Raw genomic sequence first — 26,912 nt, 5'->3', positions numbered from 1 at the left:
TACCCCCTGTATATAGCCTCATTACTAACCTGTACCCCCTGTATATAGTCTCATTACTAACCTGTACCCCCTGTATATAGTCTCATTACTAACCTGTACCCCCTGTATATAGCCTCATTACTAACCTGTACCCCCTGTATATAGTCTCATTACTAACCTGTACCCCCTGTATATAGTCTCATTACTAACCTGTACCCCCTGTATATAGCCTCATTACTAACCTGTACCCCCTGTATATAGCCTCATTACTAACCTGTACCCCCTGTATATAGCCTCATTACTAACCTGTACCCCTGTATATAGTCTCATTACTAACCTGTACCCCCTGTATATAGCCTCATTACTAACCTGTACCCCCTGTATATAGCCTCATTACTAACCTGTACCCCCTGTATATAGTCTCATTACTAACCTGTACCCCCTGTATATAGTCTCATTACTAACCTGTACCCCCTGTATATAGCCTCATTACTAACCTGTACCCCCTGTATATAGTCTCATTACTAACCTGTACCCCCTGTATATAGTCTCATTACTAACCTGTACCCCCTGTATATAGCCTCATTACTAACCTGTACCCCCTGTATATAGCCTCATTACTAACCTGTACCCCCTGTATATAGCCTCATTACTAACCTGTACCCCTGTATATAGTCTCATTACTAACCTGTACCCCCTGTATATAGCCTCATTACTAACCTTACTAACCTGTACCCCTGTATATAGCCTCATTACTAACCTGTACCCCTGTATATATCCTCAATACTAACCTGTACCCCCTGTATATAGTCTCATTACTAACCTGTACCCCCTGTATATAGTCTCATTCCTAACCTGTACCCCCTGTATATAGTCTCACTACTAACCTGTACCCCCTGTATATAGTCTCATTACTAACCTGTACCCCCTGTATATAGCCTCATTACTAACCTGTACCCCCTGTATATAGTCTCATTACTAACCTGTACCCCCTGTATATAACCTCATTACTAACCTGTACCCCCTGTATATATCCTCAATACTAACCTGTACCCCCTGTATATAGTCTCATTACTAACCTGTACCCCCTGTATATAGTCTCATTACTAACCTGTACCCCCTGTATATAACCTCATTACTAACCTGTACCCCCTGTATATAGCCTCATTACTAACCTGTACCCCCTGTATATAGTCTCACTACTAACCTGTACCCCTGTATATAACATTACTAACCTGTACCCCCTGTATATAGTCTCACTACTAACCTGTACCCCTGTATATAACATTACTAACCTGTACCCCCTGTATATAGTCTCATTACTAACCTGTACCCCTGTATATAACATTACTAACCTGTACCCCCTGTATATAACATTACTAACCTGTACCCCCTGTATATAGTCTCATTACTAACCTGTACCCCTGTATATAACATTACTAACCTGTACCCCCCTGTATATAGCCTCATTACTAACCTGTACCCCCTGTATATAGTCTCATTACTAACCTGTACCCCCTGTATATAGCCTCATTACTAACCTGTACCCCCTGTATATAGTCTCATTACTAACCTGTACCCCCTGTATATAGCCTCATTACTAACCTGTACCCCCTGTATATAGTCTCATTACTAACCTGTACCCCCTGTATATAGTCTCATTACTAACCTGTACCCCCTGTATATAGCCTCATTACTAACCTGTACCCCCTGTATATAGTCTCATTACTAACCTGTACCCCCTGTATATAGTCTCATTACTAACCTGTACCCCCTGTATATAACCTCATTACTAACCTGTACCCCCTGTATATAGTCTCATTACTAACCTGTACCCCCTGTATATAGTCTCATTACTAACCTGTACCCCCTGTATATAGCCTCATTACTAACCTGTACCCCTGTATATAGCCTCATTACTAACCTGTACCCCCTGTATATATCCTCAATACTAACCTGTACCCCCTGTATATAGTCTCATTACTAACCTGTACCCCCTGTATATAGTCTCATTACTAACCTGTACCCCCTGTATATAGTCTCACTACTAACCTGTACCCCCTGTATATAGTCTCATTACTAACCTGTACCCCTTGTATATAGCCTCATTACTAACCTGTACCCCCTGTATATAGTCTCATTACTAACCTGTACCCCCTGTATAACCTCATTACTAACCTGTACCCCCTGTATATATCCTCAATACTAACCTGTACCCCCTGTATATAGTCTCATTACTAACCTGTACCCCCTGTATATAGTCTCATTACTAACCTGTACCCCCTGTATATAGCCTCATTACTAACCTGTACCCCCTGTATATAGTCTCACTACTAACCTGTACCCCTGTATATAACATTACTAACCTGTACCCCCTGTATATAGTCTCACTACTAACCTGTACCCCTGTATATAACATTACTAACCTGTACCCCCTGTATATAGTCTCATTACTAACCTGTACCCCTGTATATAACATTACTAACCTGTACCCCCTGTATATAACATTACTAACCTGTACCCCTGTATATAGTCTCATTACTAACCTGTACCCCCCTGTATATAACATTACTAACCTGTACCCCCCTGTATATAGCCTCATTACTAACCTGTACCCCCTGTATATAGTCTCATTACTAACCTGTACCCCCTGTATATAGCCTCATTACTAACCTGTACCCCCTGTATATAGTCTCATTACTAACCTGTACCCCCTGTATATAGCCTCATTACTAACCTGTACCCCCTGTATATAGTCTCATTACTAACCTGTACCCCCTGTATATAGTCTCATTACTAACCTGTACCCCTGTATATAGCCTCATTACTAACCTGTACCCCCTGTATATAGCCTCATTACTAACCTGTACCCCCTGTATATAGTCTCATTACTAACCTGTACCCCCTGTATATAACCTCATTACTAACCTGTACCCCCTGTATATATCCTCAATACTAACCTGTACCCCCTGTATATAGTCTCATTACTAACCTGTACCCCCTGTATATAGTCTCATTACTAACCTGTACCCCCTGTATATAGCCTCATTACTAACCTGTACCCCCTGTATATAGTCTCACTACTAACCTGTACCCCTGTATATAACATTACTAACCTGTACCCCCTGTATATAGTCTCACTACTAACCTGTACCCCTGTATATAACATTACTAACCTGTACCCCCTGTATATAGTCTCATTACTAACCTGTACCCCTGTATATAACATTACTAACCTGTACCCCCTGTATATAACATTACTAACCTGTACCCCCTGTATATAGTCTCATTACTAACCTGTACCCCTGTATATAACATTACTAACCTGTACCCCCTGTATATAACATTACTAACCTGTACCCCCTGTATATAGTCTCATTACTAACCTGTACCCCTGTATATAGCCTCATTACTAACCTGTACCCCCTGTATATAGTCTCATTACTAACCTGTACCCCTGTATATAGTCTCATTACTAACCTGTACCCCCTGTATATAGTCTCATTACTAACCTGTACCCCTGTATATAGTCTCATTACTAACCTGTACCCCCTGTATATAGCCTCATTACTAACCTGTACCCCTGTATATAGTCTCACTACTAACCTGTACCCCTGTATATAGCCTCATTACTAACCTGTACCCCTGTATATAACCTCATTACTAACCTGTACCCCTGTATATAGTCTCATTACTAACCTGTACCCCCTGTATATAGTCTCACTACTAACCTGTACCCCCTGTATATAGCCTCATTACTAACCTGTACCCCTGTATATAGTCTCACTACTAACCTGTACCCCTGTATATAGCCTCATTACTAACCTGTACCCCCTGTATATAGTCTCACTACTAACCTGTACCCCTGTATATAGCCTCATTACTAACCTGTACCCCCTGTATATAGCCTCATTACTAACCTGTACCCCCTGTATATAGCCTCATTACTAACCTGTACCCCTGTATATAGCCTCATTACTAACCTGTACCCCTGTATATAGTCTCATTACTAACCTGTACCCCCTGTATATAGCCTCATTATTAACCTATACCCCCTGTATATAGCCTCATTATTAACCTATACCCCCTGTATATAGTCTCATTACTAACCTGTACCCCCTGTATATAGCCTCATTACTAACCTGTACCCCTGTATATAACATTACTAACCTGTACCCCTGTATATAGCCTCATTACTAACCTGTACCCCCTGTATATAGCCTCATTACTAACCTGTACCCCCTGTATATAGTCTCATTACTAACCTGTACCCCTGTATATAGCCTCATTACTAACCTGTACCCCTGTATATAGTCTCATTACTAACCTGTACCCCTGTATATAGTCTCATTACTAACCTGTACCACCTGTATATAGTCTCATTACTAACCTGTACCCCTGTATATAGCCTCATTACTAACCTGTACCCCCTGTATATAGTCTCATTACTAACCTGTACCCCTGTATATAGCCTCATTATTAACCTGTACCCCCTGTATATAGTCTCATTACTAACCTGTACCCCCTGTATATAGCCTCATTACTAACCTGTACCCCCTGTATATAGCCTCATTACTAACCTGTACCCCCTGTATATAGCCTCATTACTAACCTGTACCCCTGTATATATTCTCATTACTAACCTGTACCCCCTGTATATAGCCTCATTATTAACCTGTACCCCCTGTATATAGCCTCATTACTAACCTGTACCCCCTGTATATAGTCTCATTACTAACCTGTATCCCCTGTATATAGTCTCATTACTAACCTGTACCCCTGTATATAGCCTCATTACTAACCTGTACCCCCTGTATATAGCCTCATTACTAACCTGTACCCCCTGTATATAGCCTCATTACTAACCTGTACCCCTGTATATAGTCTCATTACTAACCTGTACCCCTGTATATAACATTACTAACCTGTACCCCTGTATATAGCCTCATTACTAACCTGTACCCCTGTATATAGCCTCATTATTAACCTGTACCCCCTGTATATAGTCTCACTACTAACCTGTACCCCCTGTATATAGCCTCATTACTAACCTGTACCCCTGTATATAGCCTCATTACTAACCTGTACCCCCTGTATATAGTCTCATTACTAACCTGTACCCCCTGTATATAGCCTCATTACTAACCTGTACCCCTGTATATAGCCTCATTACTAACCTGTACCTCCTGTATATAGTCTCACTACTAACCTGTACCCCTGTATATAACATTACTAACCTGTACCCCCTGTATATAGCCTCATTACTAACCGGTACCCCCTGTATATAGTCTCACTACTAACCTGTACCCCTGTATATAACATTACTAACCTGTACCCCCTGTATATAGTCTCACTACTAACCTGTACCCCTGTATATAACATTACTAACCTGTACCCCCTGTATATAGTCTCATTACTAACCTGTACCCCTGTATATAACATTACTAACCTGTACCCCCTGTATATAACATTACTAACCTGTACCCCCTGTATATAACATTACTAACCTGTACCCCCTGTATATAGTCTCATTACTAACCTGTACCCCTGTATATAACATTACTAACCTCTACCCCCCTGTATATAGCCTCATTACTAACCTGTACCCCCTGTATATAGTCTCATTACTAACCTGTACCCCCTGTATATAGCCTCATTACTAACCTGTACCCCCTGTATATAGTCTCATTACTAACCTGTACCCCTGTATATAGCCTCATTACTAACCTGTACCCCTGTATATAGTCTCATTACTAACCTGTACCCCCTGTATATAGTCTCATTACTAACCTGTACCCCTGCATATAGCCTCATTACTAACCTGTACCCCCTGTATATAGTCTCATTACTAACCTGTACCCCTGTATATAGTCTCATTACTAACCTGTACCCCCTGTATATAGCCTCATTACTAACCTGTACCCCCTGCATATAGCCTCATTACTAACCTGTACCCCCTGTATATAGTCTCATTACTAACCTGGACCCCTGTATATAGCCTCATTACTAACCTGTACCCCTGTATATAGCCTCATTACTAACCTGTACCCCCTGTATATAGCCTCATTACTAACCTGTATCCCCTGTATATAGCCTCATTACTAACCTGTACCCCCTGTATATAGCCTCATTACTAACCTGTACCCCCTGTATATAGTCTCATTACTAACCTGTACCCCCTGTATATAGTCTCATTACTAACCTGTACCCCTGTATATAGCCTCATTACTAACCTGTACCCCCTGTATATAGTCTCATTACTAACCTGTACCCCTGTATATAGTCTCACTACTAACCTGTACCCCCTGTATATAGCCTCATTACTAACCTGTACCCCCTGTATATAGCCTCATTACTAACCTGTACCCCCTGTATATAGCCTCATTACTAACCTGTACCCCCTGTATATAGCCTCATTACTAACTTGTACCCCCTGTATATAGTCTCATTACTAACCTGTACCCCCTGTATATAGCCTCATTACTAACCTGTACCCCTGTATATAGTCTCATTACTAACCTGTACCCCCTGTATATAGCCTCATTATTAACCTGTACCCCCTGTATATAGCCTCATTACTAACCTGTACCCCTGTATATAGTCTCATTACTAACCTGTACCCCTGTATATAGTCTCATTACTAACCTGTACCCCCTGTATATAGTCTCATTACTAACCTGTACCCCCTGTATATAGTCTCATTACTAACCTGTACCCCCTGTATATAGTCTCATTACTAACCTGTACCCCTGTATATAGTCTCATTACTAACCTGTATCCCCTGTATATAGCCTCATTACTAACCTGTACCCCTGTATATAGCCTCATTACTAACCTGTACCCCCTGTATATAGTCTCATTACTAACCTGTACCCCTGTATATAGTCTCATTACTAACCTGTACCCCTGTATATAGCCTCATTACTAACCTGTACCCCCTGTATATAGTCTCATTACTAACCTGTACCCCCTGTATATAGTCTCACTACTAACCTGTACCCCCTGTATATAGCCTCATTACTAACCTGTACCCCCTGTATATAGCCTCATTACTAACCTGTACCCCATGTATATAGCCTCATTACTAACCTGTACCCCTGTATATAGCCTCATTACTAACTTGTACCCCCTGTATATAGTCTCATTACTAACCTGTACCCCCTGTATATAGCCTCATTACTAACCTGTACCCCCTGTATATAGTCTCATTACTAACCTGTACCCCCTGTATATAGCCTCATTATTAACCTGTACCCCCTGTATATAGCCTCATTACTAACCTGTACCCCTGTATATAGTCTCATTACTAACCTGTACCCCCTGTATATAGTCTCATTACTAACCTGTACCCCTGTATATAGTCTCATTACTAACCTGTACCCCCTGTATATAGTCTCATTACTAACCTGTACCCCCTGTATATAGTCTCATTACTAACCTGTACCCCCTGTATATAGTCTCATTACTAACCTGTACCCCTGTATATAGTCTCATTACTAACCTGTACCCCCTGTATATAGCCTCATTACTAACCTGTACCCCCTGTATATAGCCTCATTACTAACCTGTACCCCTGTATATAGCCTCACTACTAACCTGTACCCCCTGTATATAGCCTCACTACTAACCTGTACCCCCTGTATATAGCCTCACTACTAACCTGTACCCCCTGTATATAGCCTCACTACTAACCTGTACCCCTGTATATAGCCTCACTACTAACCTGTACCCCTGTATATAGCCTCATTATTAACCTGTACCCCCTGTATATAGCCTCACTACTAACCTGTACCCCCTGTATATAGCCTCATTATTAACCTGTACCCCCTGTATATAGTCTCATTACTAACCTGTACCCCCTGTATATAGCCTCATTACTAACCTGTACCCCCTGTATATAGCCTCATTACTAACCTGTACCCCCTGTATATAGTCTCATTACTAACCTGTACCCCCTGTATATAGTCTCACTACTAACCTGTACCCCTGTATATAGCCTCATTACTAACCTGTACCCCCTGTATATAGTCTCACTACTAACCTGTACCCCCTGTATATAGCCTCATTACTAACCTGTACCCCCTGTATATAGCCTCATTACTAACCTGTACCCCCTGTATATAGCCTCATTACTAACCTGTACCCCTGTATATAGCCTCATTACTAACCTGTACCCCCTGTATATAGTCTCATTACTAACCTGTACCCCTGTATATAGCCTCATTATTAACCTATACCCCTGTATATAGCCTCATTATTAACCTATACCCCCTGTATATAGTCTCATTACTAACCTGTACCCCTGTATATAGCCTCATTACTAACCTGTACCCCCTGTATATAACATTACTAACCTGTACCCCCTGTATATAGCCTCATTACTAACCTGTACCCCCTGTATATAGCCTCATTACTAACCTGTACCCCCTGTATATAGTCTCATTACTAACCTGTACCCCTGTATATAGCCTCATTACTAACCTGTACCCCCTGTATATAGCCTCATTACTAACCTGTACCCCCTGTATATAGTCTCATTACTAACCTGTACCCCCTGTATATAGCCTCATTATTAACCTGTACCCCCTGTATAGTCTCATTACTAACCTGTACCCCTGTATATAGCCTCATTACTAACCTGTACCCCCTGTATATAGTCTCATTACTAACCTGTACCCCCTGTATATAGCCTCATTATTAACCTGTACCCCCTGTATAGTCTCATTACTAACCTGTACCCCCTGTATATAGCCTCATTACTAACCTGTACCCCCTGTATATAGCCTCATTACTAACCTGTACCCCCTGTATATAGCCTCATTACTAACCTGTACCCCCTGTATATATTCTCATTACTAACCTGTACCCCCTGTATATAGCCTCATTACTAACCTGTACCCCCTGTATATAGCCTCATTACTAACCTGTACCCCCTGTATATAGCCTCATTACTAACCTGTACCCCCTGTATATAGTCTCATTACTAACCTGTACCCCTGTATATAGCCTCATTATTAACCTATACCCCCTGTATATAGCCTCATTATTAACCTATACCCCTGTATATAGTCTCATTACTAACCTGTACCCCCTGTATATAGCCTCATTACTAACCTGTACCCCCTGTATATAACATTACTAACCTGTACCCCCTGTATATAGCCTCATTACTAACCTGTACCCCCTGTATATAGCCTCATTACTAACCTGTACCCCCTGTATATAGTCTCATTACTAACCTGTACCCCCTGTATATAGCCTCATTACTAACCTGTACCCCCTGTATATAGCCTCATTACTAACCTGTACCCCCTGTATATAGTCTCATTACTAACCTGTACCCCCTGTATATAGCCTCATTATTAACCTGTACCCCCTGTATAGTCTCATTACTAACCTGTACCCCCTGTATATAGCCTCATTACTAACCTGTACCCCCTGTATATAGTCTCATTACTAACCTGTACCCCCTGTATATAGCCTCATTATTAACCTGTACCCCCTGTATAGTCTCATTACTAACCTGTACCCCCTGTATATAGCCTCATTACTAACCTGTACCCCCTGTATATAGCCTCATTACTAACCTGTACCCCCTGTATATAGCCTCATTACTAACCTGTACCCCTGTATATATTCTCATTACTAACCTGTACCCCCTGTATATAGCCTCATTATTAACCTGTACCCCCTGTATATAGCCTCATTACTAACCTGTACCCCCTGTATATAGTCTCATTACTAACCTGTATCCCCTGTATATAGTCTCATTACTAACCTGTACCCCTGTATATAGCCTCATTACTAACCTGTACCCCCTGTATATAGCCTCATTACTAACCTGTACCCCCTGTATATAGCCTCATTACTAACCTGTACCCCCTGTATATAGTCTCATTACTAACCTGTACCCCCTGTATATAGTCTCATTACTAACCTGTACCCCCTGTATATAACATTACTAACCTGTACCCCCTGTATATAGCCTCATTACTAACCTGTACCCCCTGTATATAGTCTCACTACTAACCTGTACCCCCTGTATATAGCCTCACTACTAACCTGTACCCCTGTATATAGCCTCATTACTAACCTGTACCCCTGTATATAGCCTCATTACTAACCTGTACCCCCTGTATATAGTCTCATTACTAACCTGTACCCCCTGTATATAGTCTCATTACTAACCTGTACCCCTGTATATAGCCTCATTACTAACCTGTACCTCCTGTATATAGTCTCATTACTAACCTGTACCCCCTGTATATAGTCTCATTACTAACCTGTACCCCCTGTATATAGTCTCACTACTAATCTGTACCCCTGTATATAGTCTCATTACTAACCTGTACCCCCTGTATATAGTCTCATTACTAACCTGTACCCCTGTATATATCCTCATTACTAACCTGTACCCCCTGTATATAGTCTCACTACTAACCTGTACCTCCTGTATATAGTCTCATTACTAACCTGTACCCCCTGTATATAGTCTCATTACTAACCTGTACCCCCTGTATATAGTCTCACTACTAATCTGTACCCCCTGTATATAGTCTCACTACTAACCTGTACCCCCTGTATATAGTCTCATTACTAACCTGTACCCCCTGTATATAGTCTCATTACTAACCTGTACCCCCTGTATATATCCTCATTACTAACCTGTACCCCCTGTATATAGTCTCACTACTAACCTGTACCCCCTGTATATAGTCTCATTACTAACCTGTACCCCCTGTATATATCCTCATTACTAACCTGTACCCCCTGTATATAGTCTCATTACTAACCTGTACCCCCTGTATATAGTCTCATTACTAACCTGTACCCCCTGTATATATCCTCATTACTAACCTGTACCCCCTGTATATAGTCTCACTACTAACCTGTACCCCCTGTATATAACATTACTAACCTGTACCCCCTGTATATAGTCTCACTATTGTCATTTTACTGCAGCTCGTTAATTACTTAATATTATTATTTATATATATTTTTGGTTTAAAAAAATGTTTTTTTAACTGCATTGTTGGTTAAGGGCTGGTAAGTCAGCCTGTTGTATTTGTGACTAATAAAACTAGATTTAATTTGAACCCACATCAGAGAGGAATCCCTCTGAGCGGAAACATCAACACTCTCCGTGACTGTATTTCTGATGTCTAGACCAGGGGGCAGCTGGTTCTATTTTAATGGTGGCTGTTGAGTCACGGTGGGTGTGTCGACCATGTATGGTGTGTGTGATTAATATCCTGTGTGTGTGTGTGTGTGTGTGTGTGTGTGTGTGTGTGTGTGTGTGTGTGTGTGTGTGTGTGTGTGTGTGTGTGTGTGTGTGTGTGTGTGTGTGTGTGTGTGTGTGTGTTTAATATCCTGTGTGTGTGTGTGTTTAATATCCTGTGTGTGTGTGTGTGTGTGTGTTTAATATCCTGTGTGTGTGTGTGTGTGTGTGTGTGTTTAATATCCTGTGTGTGTGTGTGTTTAATATCCTGTGTGTGTGTGTGTGTGTTAATATCCTGTGTGTGTGTGTGTGTGTGTGTGTGTGTGTGTGTGTGTGTGTGTGTGTGTGTGTGTGTGTGTGTGTGTGTGTGTGTGTGTGTGTGTGTGTGATTAATATCCTGTGTGTGTGTGTGTTACGATGTGAGTGGTCCTAACCGAGGCAGTCCGTCTGTGTCCTGGACCCTGTCCAATCTGTCCAACATCAGCTGGGTGGGCCCTCCTCCTCCGTCTCCAAAACCAAACAGTGCTGCGCTGTGATTGGCTCGTCCTTTGTCCTTGTTGTTCTTCACAGTGTTGACCAGCTGAGGAGGAATGAGGAGGAGCTTCAGTACCCCGACCTAGTGCTCCTGTACCAGACCTAGTGCTCCTGTAAGGGTCTGTTTACCAGACCTAGTGCTCCTGTACCAGACCTAGTGCTCCTGTAAGGGTCTGTTAACCAGACCTAGTGCTCCTGTACCAGACCTAGTGCTCCTGTAAGGGTCTGTTAACCAGACCTAGTGCTCCTCTACCAGACCTAGTGCTCCTGTACCAGACCTAGTGCTCCTGTACCAGACCTAGTGCTCCTGTACCAGACCTAGTGCTCCTGTAAGGGTCTGTTTACCAGACCTAGTGCTCCTGTAAGGGTCTGTTAACCAGACCTAGTGCTCCTGTACCAGACCTAGTGCTCCTGTACCAGACCTAGTGCTCCTGTACCAGACCTAGTGCTCCTGTAAGGGTCTGTTAACCAGACCTAGTGCTCCTGTACCAGACCTAGTGCTCCTGTACCAGACCTAGTGCTCCTCTACCAGACCTAGTGCTCCTGTAAGGGTCTGTAGGGGGTTGGGGGTTAGGGGGTTAGGGTTGATACTCACATCCTCCACTTTTCCCTTCATCTCATAGGAGTTCCCTGGGGGAAAGTGTGTCAGAACCTGAGAACCATCCAGACCCTCCCAGAAGAACGTGTTGTGCTGCAGGGAGAGAGGGGGAAAGGGGGAGAGAGGGGGAAAGGGGGAGATAGGGGGGGACAGAGAGAGAGATAGGGGGGACAGAGAGAGAGAGAGGGGGAAAAGGAGAGAAAGGGGGGACAGAGAGAGAGAAGAGTTAATTTAAAGCAGTGTTACCTAATGGTTACAAGGTAACACTCACAGGGAGAGAGAGAGGGGAGGACAGAGAGAGAGAGGGGAAGACAGAGAGAGAGAGGGGGAAGGGGGAGAGAGGGAGAGCAAGAGAGAGAGAGAAGGAGAGCAAGAGAGAGAGAGAGGAGGACAGAGAGAGAGAGAGAGAGAGAGAGAGAGAGAGCAAGAGAGAGAGAGCAAGAGAGAGAGAGAGGGGGCGAGGGGGAGAGGGAGAGCAAGAGAGAGAGAGGAGAGAGAGAGGGGGGGGAAGGGAGAGAGAGGAGAGAGAGAAAGGGGGAGAGAGGGAGAGCAAGAGAGAGAGAGAGGAGATAGAAAGGGGGAGAGAGGGAGAGCAAGAGAGAGAGAGAGAGAGAGGAGAGAGAGAGAGAGAGAGGAGAGAGAGAGAGAGGAGAGAAGAGAGAGAGAGAGGAGAGAGAGAGACAGAGAACTCACAGGGAAGGTGTTAACGAGGTTCCAGCTGAGTTTCTGAGTCAGGAACCGTGTGATGCCTGAACCCCGCATCAACTGGGGGAGCTGGGCTGAGTAGCCAAACGTATCAGGCAACCAGAACTAGGCAGTAAAACAGACCACCTTAGATACACTTTATCATACATACTCAAGCCACCTGATAGGAATGTGATGTATGGATGGGGAGGTACACATGTCTGGTGTAATGTTCTACCTCTTTGCAGTAGTTTCCAAACTCCTTCTTGAAGAATCGCTGTCCCTCCAGGAACTGTCTGACCATGGACTCACCTGACGGCAGGTTTCCATCCTGATACATAGAGATAATGACTTAAAATCTTAATTGATGATTTTAATAGGTCTGTCAAGGTTAACGAGTTAATAACAATTTTAATGGTTTTAATTTATCCTACGCCATTAACGCATTTTCTTAGTTTGACCCCCTGACCCCCATAGTTCAAATTCAAGCCCCGGCAGCCAATGACCCCCTGACCCCCATAGTTCAAATCCAAGCCCCAGCCAATGACCCCCTGACCCCCATAGTTCAAATTCAAGCCCCGGCAGCCAATGACCCCCTGACCCCCATAGTTCAAATTCAAGCCCCGGCAGCCAATGACCCCCTGACCCCCATAGTTCAAATTCAAGCCCAGGCAGCCAATGACCCCCTGACCCCCATAGTTCAAATTCAAGCCCCGGCAGCCAATGACCCCCTGACCCCCATAGTTCAAATTCAAGCCCTGGCAGCCAATGACCCCTGACCCCCATAGTTCAAATTCAAGCCCCGGCCAATGACCCCCTGACCCCCATAGTTCAAATTCAAGCCCCGGCAGCCAATGACCCCCTGACCCCCATAGTTCAAATTCAAGCCCTGGCAGCCAATGACCCCCTGACCCCCATAGTTCAAATTCAAGCCCTGGCAGCCAATGACCCCCCCCCATGACCCCCATAGTTCAAATTCAAGCCCTGGCAGCCAATGACCCCCCCTGACCCCCATAGTTCAAATTCAAGCCCCGGCAGCCAATGACCCCCTGACCCCCATAGTTCAACTTCAAGCCCCGGCAGCCAATGACCCCCTGACCCCCATAGTTCAAATTCAAGCCCCGGCAGCCAATGACCCCCTGACCCCCATAGTTCAAATTCAAGCCCCGGCAGCCAATGACCCCCTGACCCCCATAGTTCAAATTCAAGCCCCGGCAGCCAATGACCCCCTGACCCCCATAGTTCAAATTCAAGCCCCGGCAGCCAATGACCCCCTGACCCCCATAGTTCAAATTCAAGCCCCGGCAGCCAATGGCAGCCAATGACCCCCTGACCCCCATAGTTCAAATTCAAGCCCCGGCAGCCAATGACCCCCTGACCCCCATAGTTCAAATTCAAGCCCCGGCAGCCAATGACCCCCTGACCCCCATAGTTCAAATTCAAGCCCCGGCAGCCAATGACCCCCTGACCCCCATAGTTCAAATTCAAGCCCCGGCAGCCAATGATCCCCTGACCCCCATAGTTCAAATTCAAGCCCCGGCAGCCAATGACCCCCTGACCCCCATAGTTCAAATTCAAGCCCCGGCAGCCAATGACCCCCTGACCCCCATAGTTCAAATTCAAGCCCCGGCAGCCAATGCGCTATTTTGACAACCACTTGGTATTTTTCCTGGAGTTAAAATAGATTTCTGGGGGAGGTTGTATCATTTGATTTACACAACATGCCTACCACTTTGAAGATGCAAAATATTTTTGAATTGGAAACAAACAAGAAATAAGACAAAAAAACTGAAAGCTTTAGTGTGCTTAACTATTCACCCTCCAAAGTCAATACTTTGTAGAGTCACCCTTCTGCAGCAATTACAGCTCCTCTTGGGGTGTGTCTCTATAAGCTTGGCACATTTAGCCACTGGGATTTTTGCCCACATTCTTCAAGGCAAAAAAACTGCTCCATTTTTTTTTAAGCAGTGGAAATATATATGACAGATCATGTGACAGATCATGTGACACTTAAATGAAGTCCACCTGTGTTCAATCTAACTAATGATGTCACTTCTGAAGGTAATTGGTTGCACCAGATCTTATTTAGGGGCTTCATAGTAAAGGGGGTGAATACATACAGTTGAAGTCAGAAGTTTACATACACTTTAGCCAAATATATTTAAACTCAGTTTCACAATTCCTGACATTTAATCCTAGTAAAAATTCCCTGTTTTAGGTCAGTGAGGAACACCACTTTATTTATGGAATGTGAAATGTCAGAGTAAGTCGCTCTGGATAAGAGCGTCTGCTAAATGACTTAAATGTAAATGTAATATTAGAGAGAATGATTTATTTCAGATTTTATTTCTTTGATCACATTCCCAGTGGGTCAGAAGTTTACATACACTCAATTAGTATTTGGTAGCATTGCCTTTAAATTGTTTAACTTGGGTCAAACGTTTCGGGTAGCCTTCTACAAGCTAACCACAATAAGTTGGATGAATTTTGGCCCATTCCTCCTGACAGAGCTGGTGTAACTGAGTCAGGTTTGTAGGCCTCCTTGCTCACACGCTTTTTCAGTTCTACCCACAAGTTTTCTATGTGATTGAGGTCAGGGCTTTGTGATGGCCACTCCAATACCTTGACTTTGTTGTCCTTAAGTCATTTTGCCACAACATTGGAAGTATGCTTGGGGCAAACCATAGTCTGGATTTTTTACTGTGGATATAGATACTTTTGTACCCGTTTCCTCCAGCATCTTCACAAGGTCCTTTGCTGTTGTTCTGGGATTGATTTGCACTTTTTGCACCAAAGTCTGTTCATCTCTAGGAGACAGAACGCGTCTCCTTCCTGAGCGGCATGACGGCTGCGTGGTCCCATGGTGTTTATACTTGCGTACTATTGTTTGTACAGATGAAAGTGGTGAGTGATGATACCACTTTACTAGCTTGCTACTTGTAAGACTGAATGGTGTATGCTAGTAAGGGCTTTTAAGCGGCAAATTCTATTTTAAAATCACTCCCAGATGACTCTTTGGATAAAACCAAAGTTATTTGCGTCTACAGCAAGGCTGAACAACAGGAAGTTGCAAATGAGCTAAAGAAGGAGTCACTCGCACAAGATGGAATTCCACTCAGAGAGAGAGAGAGAGAGAGAGAGAGAGAGGGGGGAGACAAATGAGAGAGAGAGAGGGGAGAGAGAGGGGGAGACAAATGAGAGAGAGAGAGAGAGAGAGAGAGAGAGAGAGAGAGAGAGAGAGAGAGAGAGAGAGAGAGAGAGAGAGAGAGAGAGAGAGAGACAAATGAGAGAGAGGGGGAGAGAGAGAGGGGGAGAGAGAGAGAGAGAGACAAGAGAGACGGGGGGAGAGACAGAGAGACAAATGAGAGAGAGAGAGAGAGAGAGGGGGAGAGAGAGAGAGAGGGGGAGAGAGAGAGAGAGAGAGAGAGAGAGAGAGAGAGAGAAAGAGAGAGACAGAGAGAGAGAGAGAGAGAGAGAGAGACAGACAGAGACAGAGAGAGAGAGAGAGAGAGAGAGAGAGAGAGAGAGAGACAGAGAGAGAGAAGAGAGAGAGAGACAGACAGAGAGAGAAAGAGAGAGAGAGACAGACAGAGAGAGAAAGAGAGAGAGAGACAGACAGAGAGAGAAAGAGAGAGAGAGACAGAGAGAGAAAGAGAGAGAGAGACAGAGAGACAGAGAGAGAGAGAGAGAGAGAGAGAGAGAGAGAGAGAGAGAGAGAGAGAGAGAGAGAGAGAGAGAGAGAGAGAGAGAGAGAGAGAGAGAGAGAGAGAGAGAGAGAGAGAGAGAGAGAGAGAGAGAGAGAGAGAGAGAGACAGAGCGAGAGAGAGAGAGAGAGACAGAGAGACAGAGCGAGAGAGAGAGAGAGACAGAGCGAGAGACAGGGTGAGAGAGAGAGAGAGAGAGACAGAGAGAGAGAGAGAGACAGAGCGAGAGAGAGAGAGAGAGACAGGGTGAGAGAGAGAGAGAGACAGAGCGAGAGAGAGAGAGACAGGGTGAGAGTCTCTCACAATTGATTGAAGTGAGAGACAGGTATTCATGACATTGTTGGGCAGGTTTATACTCTGTGTTGTTTGTATCCATATAGCCGGTTCTTTGTTTTTCTTATAGTGTGAGAGAGAATTTATGAGGCAGAATTAGTTGGCCTACTTGTGTCACGCCCTGACCTTAGTTCCTTTTTTATGGCTCTGTTTTAGTTTGGTCAGGGCGTGAGTTGGGGTGGGCATTCTGTTGTTTTCTATGTGTTTGGCCTGGTATGGTTCCCAATCAGAGGCAGCTGTCTATCGTTGTCTCTGATTGAGAACCATACTTAGGCAGCCTTTTCCCACCTGGTGTTTGTGGGTAGTTGTTTCCCGTTTTGTGTTTTCACCTTTCAGGACTGTTTCGATTTCGTTGTTTCACTTTGTTATTTTGTATTTTCGTGTTCAGTTCTATTAAATTACCATGCTGCGTTTTGGTCCGATCTTTCCTGGTCCTCAGATGAAGAAGATCGTTACAACTTTTGTATTTATTAACTTGTTTATGGTGAATATGACATTAAAAACATTCTGATAAAGAATATTTTGGGTGTTTCAGTCCATTCATGCCTATTACATCAACATTGCTTTAAAAAAAAAATGGAAACATCAATTAATTGCGAATATCTACAGAATCTAATGAATGGTTTGACAGGCCTAGACTTTAATAAGGACTATATCTCAGATAGGTTTTCTATGTATGGGTGCAGGTCTTACCATCTCCACCCAGGTGCCTCCTACCGGGATGAACTGTCCCTTCTTAACGAAGTGTTGGATCTGAGAGAACAGGCCTGGATACCAGCTCTTCACCCAGTCAAACTGCTGGGCCTGGAGAGAGGAGAGGAGAGACCACTATTAACCCAGTCAAACTGCTGAGCCTGGAGAGAGGAGAGACCACTATTAACCCAGTCAAACTGCTGAGTCTGGAGAGAGGAGAGACCACTATTAACCCAGTCAAACTGCTGAGCCTGGAGAGACCACTATTAACCCAGTCAAACTGCTGGGCCTGGAGAGAGGAGAGACCACTATTAACCCAGTCAAACTGCTGGGCCTGGAGAGAGGAGAGACCACTATTAACCCAGTCAAACTGCTGGGCCTGGAGAGAGGAGAGACCACTATTAACCCAGTCAAACTGCTGAGCCTGGAGAGACCACTATTAACCCAGTCAAACTGCTGGGCCTGGAGAGAGGAGAGACCACTATTAACCCAGTCAAACTGCTGAGCCTGGAGAGAGGAGAGACCACTATTAACCCAGTCAAACTGCTGGGCCTGGAGAGAGGTGAGGAGAGACCACTATTAACCCAGTCAAACTGCTGGGCCTGGACAGAGGAGAGACCACTATTAACCCAGTCAAACTGCTGAGGAGCCTGGAGAGAGGAGAGACCACTATTAACCCAGTCAAACTGCTGAGCCTGGAGAGAGGAGGAGAGACCACTATTAACCCAGTCAAACTGCTGGGCCTGGAGAGAGGAGAGGAGAGACCACTATTAACCCAGTCAAACTGATGGGCCTGGAGAGAGGAGAGACCACTATTAACCCAGTCAAACTGCTGGGCCTGGAGAGAGGAGAGGAGAGACCACTATTAACCCAGTCAAACTGCTGAGTCTGGAGAGAGGAGAGGAGAGACCACTATTAACCCAGTCAAACTTCTGGGCCTGGAGAGAGGAGAGACCACTATTAACCCAGTCAAACTGCTCAGCCTGGAGAGAGGAGAGGAGAGACCACTATTAACCCAGTCAAACTGCTGGGCCTGGAGAGAGGAGAGGAGAGACCACTATTAACCCAGTCAAACTGCTAAGCCTGGAGAGAGGAGAGGAGAGACCACTATTAACCCAGTCAAACTGCTGGGCCTGGAGAGAGGAGAGGAGAGACCACTATTAACCCAGTCAAACTGCTGAGCCTGGAGAGAGGAGAGGAGAGACCACTACTAACCCAGTCAAACTGCTGGGCCTGGAGAGAGGAGAGGAGAGACCACTATTAACCCAGTCAAACTGCTGAGCCTGGAGAGAGGAGAGACCACTATTAACCCAGTCAAACTGCTGAGCCTGGAGAGAGGAGAGACCACTATTAACCCAGTCAAACTGCTGAGCCTGGAGAGAGGAGAGACCACTATTAACCCAGTCAAACTGCTGAGCCTGGAGAGAGGAGAGACCACTATTAACCCAGTCAAACTGCTGGGCCTGGAGAGAGGAGAGGAGAGACCACTATTAACCCAGTCAAACTGCTGGGCCTGGAGAGAGGAGAGACCACTATTATCCCAGTCAAACTGCTGAACCTGGAGAGAGGAGAGACCACTATTAACCCAGTCAAACTGCTGGGCCTGGAGAGAGTAGAGGAGAGACCACTATTAACCCAGTCAAACTGCTGGGCCTGGAGAGAGGAGAGACCACGATTAACCCAGTCAAACTGCTGGGCCTGGAGAGAGGAGAGACCACTATTAACCCAGTCAAACTGCTGGGCCTGGAGAGAGGAGGAGAGACCACTATTAACCCAGTCAAACTGCTGAGCCTGGAGAGAGGAGAGAGAGACCACTATTAAGTCAAACTGCAGTCAAACTGCTGGGCCTGGAGAGAGGAGAGGAGAGACCACTATTAACCCAGTCAAACTGCTGGGCCTGGAGAGAGGAGAGACCACTATTAACCCAGTCAAACTGCTGGGCCTGGAGAGAGGAGAGACCACTATTAACCCAGTCAAACTGCCTGGAGCCTGGAAACTGCTGGGCCTGGAGGAGAGGAGAGACCACTATTAACCCAGTCAAACTGCTGGGCCTGGAGAGAGGAGAGACCACTATTAACCCAGTCAAACTGCTGAGCCTGGAGAGAGGAGAGACCACTATTAACCCAGTCAAACTGCTGGGCCTGGAGAGAGGAGAGGAGAGACCACTATTAACCCAGTCAAACTGCTGGGCCTGGAGAGAGGAGAGACCACTATTAACCCAGTCAAACTGCTGGGCCTGGAGAGAGGAGAGACCACTATTAACCCAGTCAAACTGCTGAGCCTGGAGAGAGGAGAGGTCAAACTGCTGGGCCTGGAGAGAGAGAGGAGAGACCACTATTAACCCAGTCAAACTGCTGGGCCTGGAGAGAGGAGAGACCACTATTAACCCAGTCAAACTGCTGGGCCTGGAGAGAGGAGAGACCACTATTAACCCAGTCAAACTGCTGAGCCTGGAGAGAGGAGAGGAGAGACCACTATTAACCCAGTCAAACTGCTGAGCCTGGAGAGAGGAGAGACCACTATTAACCCAGTCAAACTGCTGAGAGAGGAGAGACCACTATTAACCCAGTCAAACTGCTGAGCCTGGAGAGAGGAGAGGAGAGACCACTATTAACCCAGTCAAACTGCTGAGCCTGGAGAGAGGAGAGAGAGACACTATTAACCCAGTCAAACTGCTGAGCCTGGAGAGAGGAGAGACCACTATTAACCCAGTCAAACTGCTGAGTCTGGAGAGAGGAGAGGAGAGACCACTATTAACCCAGTCAAACTGCTGGGCCTGGAGAGAGGAGAGACCACTATTAACCCAGTCAAACTGCTGGGCCTGGAGAGAGGAGAGACCACTATTAACCCAGTCAAACTGCTGAGCCTGGAGAGAGGAGAGGAGAGACCACTATTAACCCAGTCAAACTGCTGAGCCTGGAGAGAGGAGAGACCACTATTAACCCAGTCAAACTGCTGAGCCTGGAGAGAGGAGAGACCACTATTAACCCAGTCAAACTGCTGAGTCTGGAGAGAGGAGAGGAGAGACCACTATTAACCCAGTCAAACTGCTGGGCCTGGAGAGAGGAGAGGAGAGACCACTATTAACCCAGTCAAACTGCTGGGCCTGGAGAGAGGAGAGGAGAGACCACTATTAACCCAGTCAAACTGCTGGGCCTGGAGAGAGGAGAGGAGAGACCACTATTAACCCAGTCAAACTGCTGGGCCTGGAGAGAGGAGAGACCACTATTAACCCAGTCAAACTGCTGGGCCTGGAGAGAGAGGAGAGACCACTATTAACCCAGTCAAACTGCTGGGCCTGGAGAGAGGAGAGACCACTATTAACCCAGTCAAACTGCTGGGCCTGGAGAGAGGAGAGGAGAGACCACTATTAACCCAGTCAAACTGCTGAGTCTGGAGAGAGGAGAGACCACTATTAACCCAGTCAAACTGCTGGGCCTGGAGAGAGGAGAGGAGAGACCACTATTAACCCAGTCAAACTGCTGGGCCTGGAGAGAGGAGAGACCACTATTAACCCAGTCAAACTGCTGGGCCTGGAGAGAGGAGAGGAGAGACCACTATTAACCCAGTCAAACTGCTGGGCCTGGAGAGAGGAGAGACCACTATTAACCCAGTCAAACTGCTGGGCCTGGAGAGAGGAGAGGAGAGACCACTATTAACCCAGTCAAACTGCTGGGCCTGGAGAGAGGAGAGACCACTATTAACCCAGTCAAACTGCTGGGCCTGGAGAGGAGAGGAGAGACCACTATTAACCCAGTCAAACTGCTGGGCCTGGAGAGAGGAGAGGAGAGACCACTATTAACCCAGTCAAACTGCTGGGCCTGGAGAGAGGAGAGGAGAGACCACTATTAACCCAGTCAAACTGCTGGGCCTGGAGAGAGGAGAGACCACTATTAACCCAGTCAAACTGCTGAGCCTGGAGAGAGGAGAGGAGAGACCACTATTAACCCAGTCAAACTGCTGGGCCTGGAGAGAGGAGAGACCACTATTAACCCAGTCAAACTGCTGGGCCTGGAGAGAGGAGAGACCACTATTAACCCAGTCAAACTGCTGAGCCTGGAGAGAGGAGAGACCACTATTAACCCAGTCAAACTGCTGGGCCTGGAGAGAGGAGAGGAGAGACCACTATTAACCCAGTCAAACTGCTGAGCCTGGAGAGAGGAGAGGAGAGACCACTATTAACCCAGTCAAACTGCTGGGCCTGGAGAGAGGAGAGACCACTATTTACCCAGTCAAACTGCTGAGCCTGGAGAGAGGAGAGGAGAGACCACTATTAACCCAGTCAAACTGCTGGGCCTGGAGAGAGGAGAGACCACTATTAACCCAGTCAAACTGCTGAGCCTGGAGAGAGGGAGAGACCACTATTAACCCAGTCAAACTGCTGAGTCTGGAGAGAGGAGAGGAGAGACCACTATTAACCCAGTCAAACTGCTGGGCCTGGAGAGAGGAGAGACCACTATTAACCCAGTCAAACTGCTGGGCCTGGAGAGAGGAGAGACCACTATTAACCCAGTCAAACTGCTGAGCCTGGAGAGAGGAGAGGAGAGACCACTATTAACCCAGTCAAACTGCTGAGCCTGGAGAGAGGAGAGGAGAGACCACTATTAACCCAGTCAAACTGCTGAGCCTGGAGAGAGGAGGAGAGACCACTATTAACCCAGTCAAACTGCTGAGCCTGGAGAGAGGAGAGACCACTATTAACCCAGTCAAACTGCTGAGCCTGGAGAGAGGAGAGACCACTATTAACCCAGTCAAACTGCTGAGCCTGGAGAGAGGAGAGACCACTATTAACCCAGTCAAACTGCTGAGTCTGGAGAGAGGAGAGGAGAGACCACTATTAACCCAGTCAAACTGCTGGGCCTGGAGAGAGGAGAGGAGAGACCACTATTAACCCAGTCAAACTGCTGGGCCTGGAGAGAGGAGAGGAGAGACCACTATTAACCCAGTCAAACTGCTGGGCCTGGAGAGAGGTGAGGAGAGACCACTATTAACCCAGTCAAACTGCTGGGCCTGGACAGAGGAGAGACCACTATTAACCCAGTCAAACTGCTGTGCCTGGAGAGAGGAGAGACCACTATTAACCCAGTCAAACTGCTGGGCCTGGAGAGAGGAGAGGAGAGACCACTATTAACCCAGTCAAACTGCTGGGCCTGGAGAGAGGAGAGACCACTATTAACCCAGTCAAACTGCTGGGCCTGGAGAGAGGAGAGGAGAGACCACTATTAACCCAGTCAAACTGCTGAGTCTGGAGAGAGGAGAGACCACTATTAACCCAGTCAAACTGCTGGGCCTGGAGAGAGGAGAGGAGAGACCACTATTAACCCAGTCAAACTGCTGGGCCTGGAGAGAGGAGAGACCACTATTAACCCAGTCAAACTGCTGGGCCTGGAGAGAGGAGAGACCACTATTAACCCAGTCAAACTGCTGGGCCTGGAGAGAGGAGAGAGAGACCACTATTAACCCAGTCAAACTGCTGGGCCTGGAGAGAGGAGAGAGGAGAGACCACTATTAACCCAGTCAAACTGCTGGGCCTGGAGAGAGGAGAGGAGATACCACTATTAACCCAGTCAAACTGCTGGGCCTGGAGAGAGGAGAGACCACTATTAACCCAGTCAAACTGCTGAGCCTGGAGAGAGGAGACCACTATTAACCCAGTCAAACTGCTGAGCCTGGAGAGAGGAGAGACCACTATTAACCCAGTCAAACTGCTGAGCCTGGAGAGAAGAGAGACCACTATTAACCCAGTCAAACTGCTGGGCCTGGAGAGAGGAGAGGAGAGACCACTATTAACCCAGTCAAACTGCTGAGCCTGGAGAGAAGAGAGACCACTATTAACCCAGTCAAACTGCTGGGCCTGGAGAGAGGAGAGACCACTATTAACCCAGTCAAACTGCTGAGCCTGGAGAGAGGAGAGGAGAGACCACTATTAACCCAGTCAAACTGCTGGGCCTGTAGAGAGGAGAGACCACTATTAACCCAGTCAAACTGCTGGGCCTGGAGAGAGGAGAGGAGAGACCACTATTAACCCAGTCAAACTGCAGAGCCTGGAGAGAGGAGAGACCACTATTAACCCAGTCAAACTGCTGAGCCTGGAGAGAGGAGAGACCACTATTAACCCAGTCAAACTGCTGAGTCTGGAGAGAGGAGAGACAAAGGTACAGTACCTGTGAACAGGTGAGTGTGTACTAAAGGTACAGTACCTGTGAACAGGTGAGTGTGTATTAAAGGTACAGTACCTGTGCACAGGTGAGTGTGTATTAAAGGTACAGTACCTGTGAACAGGTGAGTGTGTATTAAAGGTACAGTACCTGTGAACAGGTGAGTGTGTATTAAAGGTACAGTACCTGTGAACAGGTGAGTGTGTATTAAAGGTACAGTACCTGTGTACAGGTGAGTGTGTATTAAAAGTACAGTACCTGTGAACAGGTGAGTGTGTATTAAAGGTACAGTACCTGTGAACAGGTGAGTGTGTATTAAAGGTACAGTACCTGTGAACAGGTGAAGACCATGTGAGGGTTCTTCTCCATCAGTCTGATCACAGTCACCCAGCTCCTGGCACACTTCCTGATGGTCTCCTCATAGGGCCACAGCCAGGCTTGATAGAGACAGGGACAGAGCAGGATATTAATCAATCAATCACTTCCTGGTGGTCTCCTCATAGGGCCACAGCCAGTCTAGATAGACACAGGGACAGAGCAGGATATTAATCAAGCAATCACTTCCTGATGTGGAGCAGCAGTACACCACACACAGTGGAGCAGCAGGACACCACACATAGTGGAGCAGCAATAGACAGTGGAGCAGCAGGACACCACACACAGTGGAGCAGCAGGACACCACACACAGTGGAGCAGCAGGGCACCACACATAGTGGAGCAGCAGAACACCACACACAGTGGAGCAGCAGTAGACAGTGGAGCAGCAGGACACCACACACAGTGGAGCAGCAGGACACCACACACAGTGGAGCAGCAGAACATCAAACACAGTGGAGCAGCAGGACACCACACACAGTGGAGCAGCAGAAGACTGTGGAGCAGCAGGACACCACACACAGTGGAACAGCAGCACACCACACACAGTGGAGCAGCAGGACACCACACACAGTGGAGCAGCAATAGACAGTGGAGCAGCAGGACACCACACATAGTGGAGCAGCGGGACACCACACATAGTGGAGCAGCAATAGACAGTGGAGCAGCAGGACACCACACACAGTGGAGCAGCAGTAGACAGTGGAGCAGCAGGACACCACACACAGTGGAGCAGCAGAACATCAAACACAGTGGAGCAGCAGGACACCACACACAGTGGAGCAGCAGAAGACTGTGGAGCAGCAGGACACCACACACAGTGGAACAGCAGCACACCACACACAGTGGAGCAGCAGGACACCACACACAGTGGAGCAGCAATAGACAGTGGAGCAGCAGGACACCACACATAGTGGAGCAGCGGGACACCACACATAGTGGAGCAGCAATAGACAGTGGAGCAGCAGGACACCACACACAGTGGAGCAGCAGAACACCAAACACAGTGGAGCAGCAGAACACCACACACAGTGGAGCAGCAGGACACCACACACAGTGGAGCAGCAGGACACCGCTCACAGTGGAGCAGCAGTAGACAGTGGAGCAGCAGGACACCACACACAGTGGAGCAGCAGGACACCACACACAGTGGAGCAGCAGAACATCAAACACAGTGGAGCAGCAGGACACCACACACAGTGGAGCAGCAGAAGACTGTGGAGCAGCAGGACACCACACACAGTGGAACAGCAGCACACCACACACAGTGGAGCAGCAGGACACCACATACAGTGGAGCAGCAATAGACAGTGGAGCAGCAGGACACCACACATAGTGGAGCAGCGGGACACCACACATAGTGGAGCAGCAATAGACAGTGGAGCAGCAGGACACCACACACAGTGGAGCAGCAATAGACAGTGGAGCAGCAGGACACCACACATAGTGGAGCAGCAGGACACCAAACACAGTGGAGCAGCAGGACACCACACACAGTGGAGCAGCAGGACACCACACACAGTGGAGCAGCAGAACACCACACACAGTGGAGCAGCAGGACACCACACACAGTGGAACAGCAGGACACCGCTCACAGTGGAGCAGCAGTAGACAGTGGAGCAGCAGGACACCACACACAGTGGAGCAGCAGGACACCACACACAGTGGAGCAGCAGGACACCACACACAGTGGAGCAGCAGGACACCACACACAGTGGAGCAGCAGGACACCACACACAGTGGAGCAGCAGGACACCACACACAGTGGAGCAGCAGGACACCACACACAGTGGAGCAGCAAGACACCACACACAGTGGAGCAGCAGGACACCACACACAATGGAGCAGCAGAAGACAGTGGAGCAGCGGTAGACAGTGGAGCAGCAAGACACCACACACAGTGGAGCAGCAGGACACCACACACAGTGGAGCAGCAGGACACCACACACAGTGGAGCAGCAGGACACCACACACAGTGGAGCAGCAGGACACCACACACAGTGGAGCAGCAGGACACCACACACAGTGGAGCAGCAGGACACCACACACAGTGGAGCAGCAGGACACCACACACAGTGGAGCAGCAGGACACCACACACAGTGGAGCAGCAGGACACCACACACAGTGGAGCAGCAGGACACCACACACAATGGAGCAGCAGAAGACAGTGGAGCAGCGGTAGACAGTGGAGCAGCATTAGACAGTGGATCAGCATTAGACAGTGGAGCAGCGGTAGACAGTGAAGCAGCAATAGACAGTGGAGCAGCAGGACACCACACACAGTGGAGCAGCAGTAGACAGTGGAGCAGCATTAGACAGTGGAGCAACGGTAGACAGTGGAGCAGCGGTAGACAGTGGAGCAGCAGTAGACAGTGGAGCAGCAGTAGACAGTGGAGCAGCAGTAGAGTGGAGCAGTGGAGCAGTGGAGCAGTAGACAGTGGAGCAGCGGTAGACAGTGGAGCAGCAGTAGACAGTGGAGCAGCGTAGACAGTGGAGCAGCAGTAGACAGTGGAGCAGCAGTAGACAGTGGAGCAGCAGTAGACAGTGGAGCAGCAGTAGACAGTGGAGCAGCGGTAGACAGTGGAGCAGCAGTAGACAGTGGAGCAGCAGTAGACAGTGGAGCAGCAGTAGACAG

At 46.9% G+C, this 26,912-nt stretch overlaps 1 protein-coding gene across 3 annotated transcripts in view; it reads right to left on the bottom strand.

Annotated features, from left to right (window-relative positions):
- man2c1 (mannosidase, alpha, class 2C, member 1) overlaps positions 1-26,912 on the bottom strand; it is an 80,629-nt gene that overhangs the window by 44,202 nt on the left and 9,515 nt on the right. For all 3 annotated transcript variants that reach the window (XM_046352122.1, XM_046352123.1, XM_046352124.1), the window contains 6 exons: positions 24,232-24,338; positions 17,744-17,854; positions 13,252-13,344; positions 13,023-13,139; positions 12,327-12,422; positions 11,632-11,777 (listed from right to left, as the gene is read on the bottom strand). In XM_046352122.1, the coding sequence (XP_046208078.1) occupies positions 11,632-11,777; positions 12,327-12,422; positions 13,023-13,139; positions 13,252-13,344; positions 17,744-17,854; positions 24,232-24,338 (670 nt within the window). The remainder of the gene's footprint in view (positions 1-11,631; positions 11,778-12,326; positions 12,423-13,022; positions 13,140-13,251; positions 13,345-17,743; positions 17,855-24,231; positions 24,339-26,912) is intronic.

This window comes from Oncorhynchus gorbuscha, linkage group LG06 (assembly GCF_021184085.1).
Source record: "Oncorhynchus gorbuscha isolate QuinsamMale2020 ecotype Even-year linkage group LG06, OgorEven_v1.0, whole genome shotgun sequence".
NCBI lineage: Eukaryota > Metazoa > Chordata > Actinopteri > Salmoniformes > Salmonidae > Oncorhynchus > Oncorhynchus gorbuscha.
Note: the sequence above shows the minus strand (reverse complement) of the source record. Positions and strands in the feature narration are given on the sequence as shown.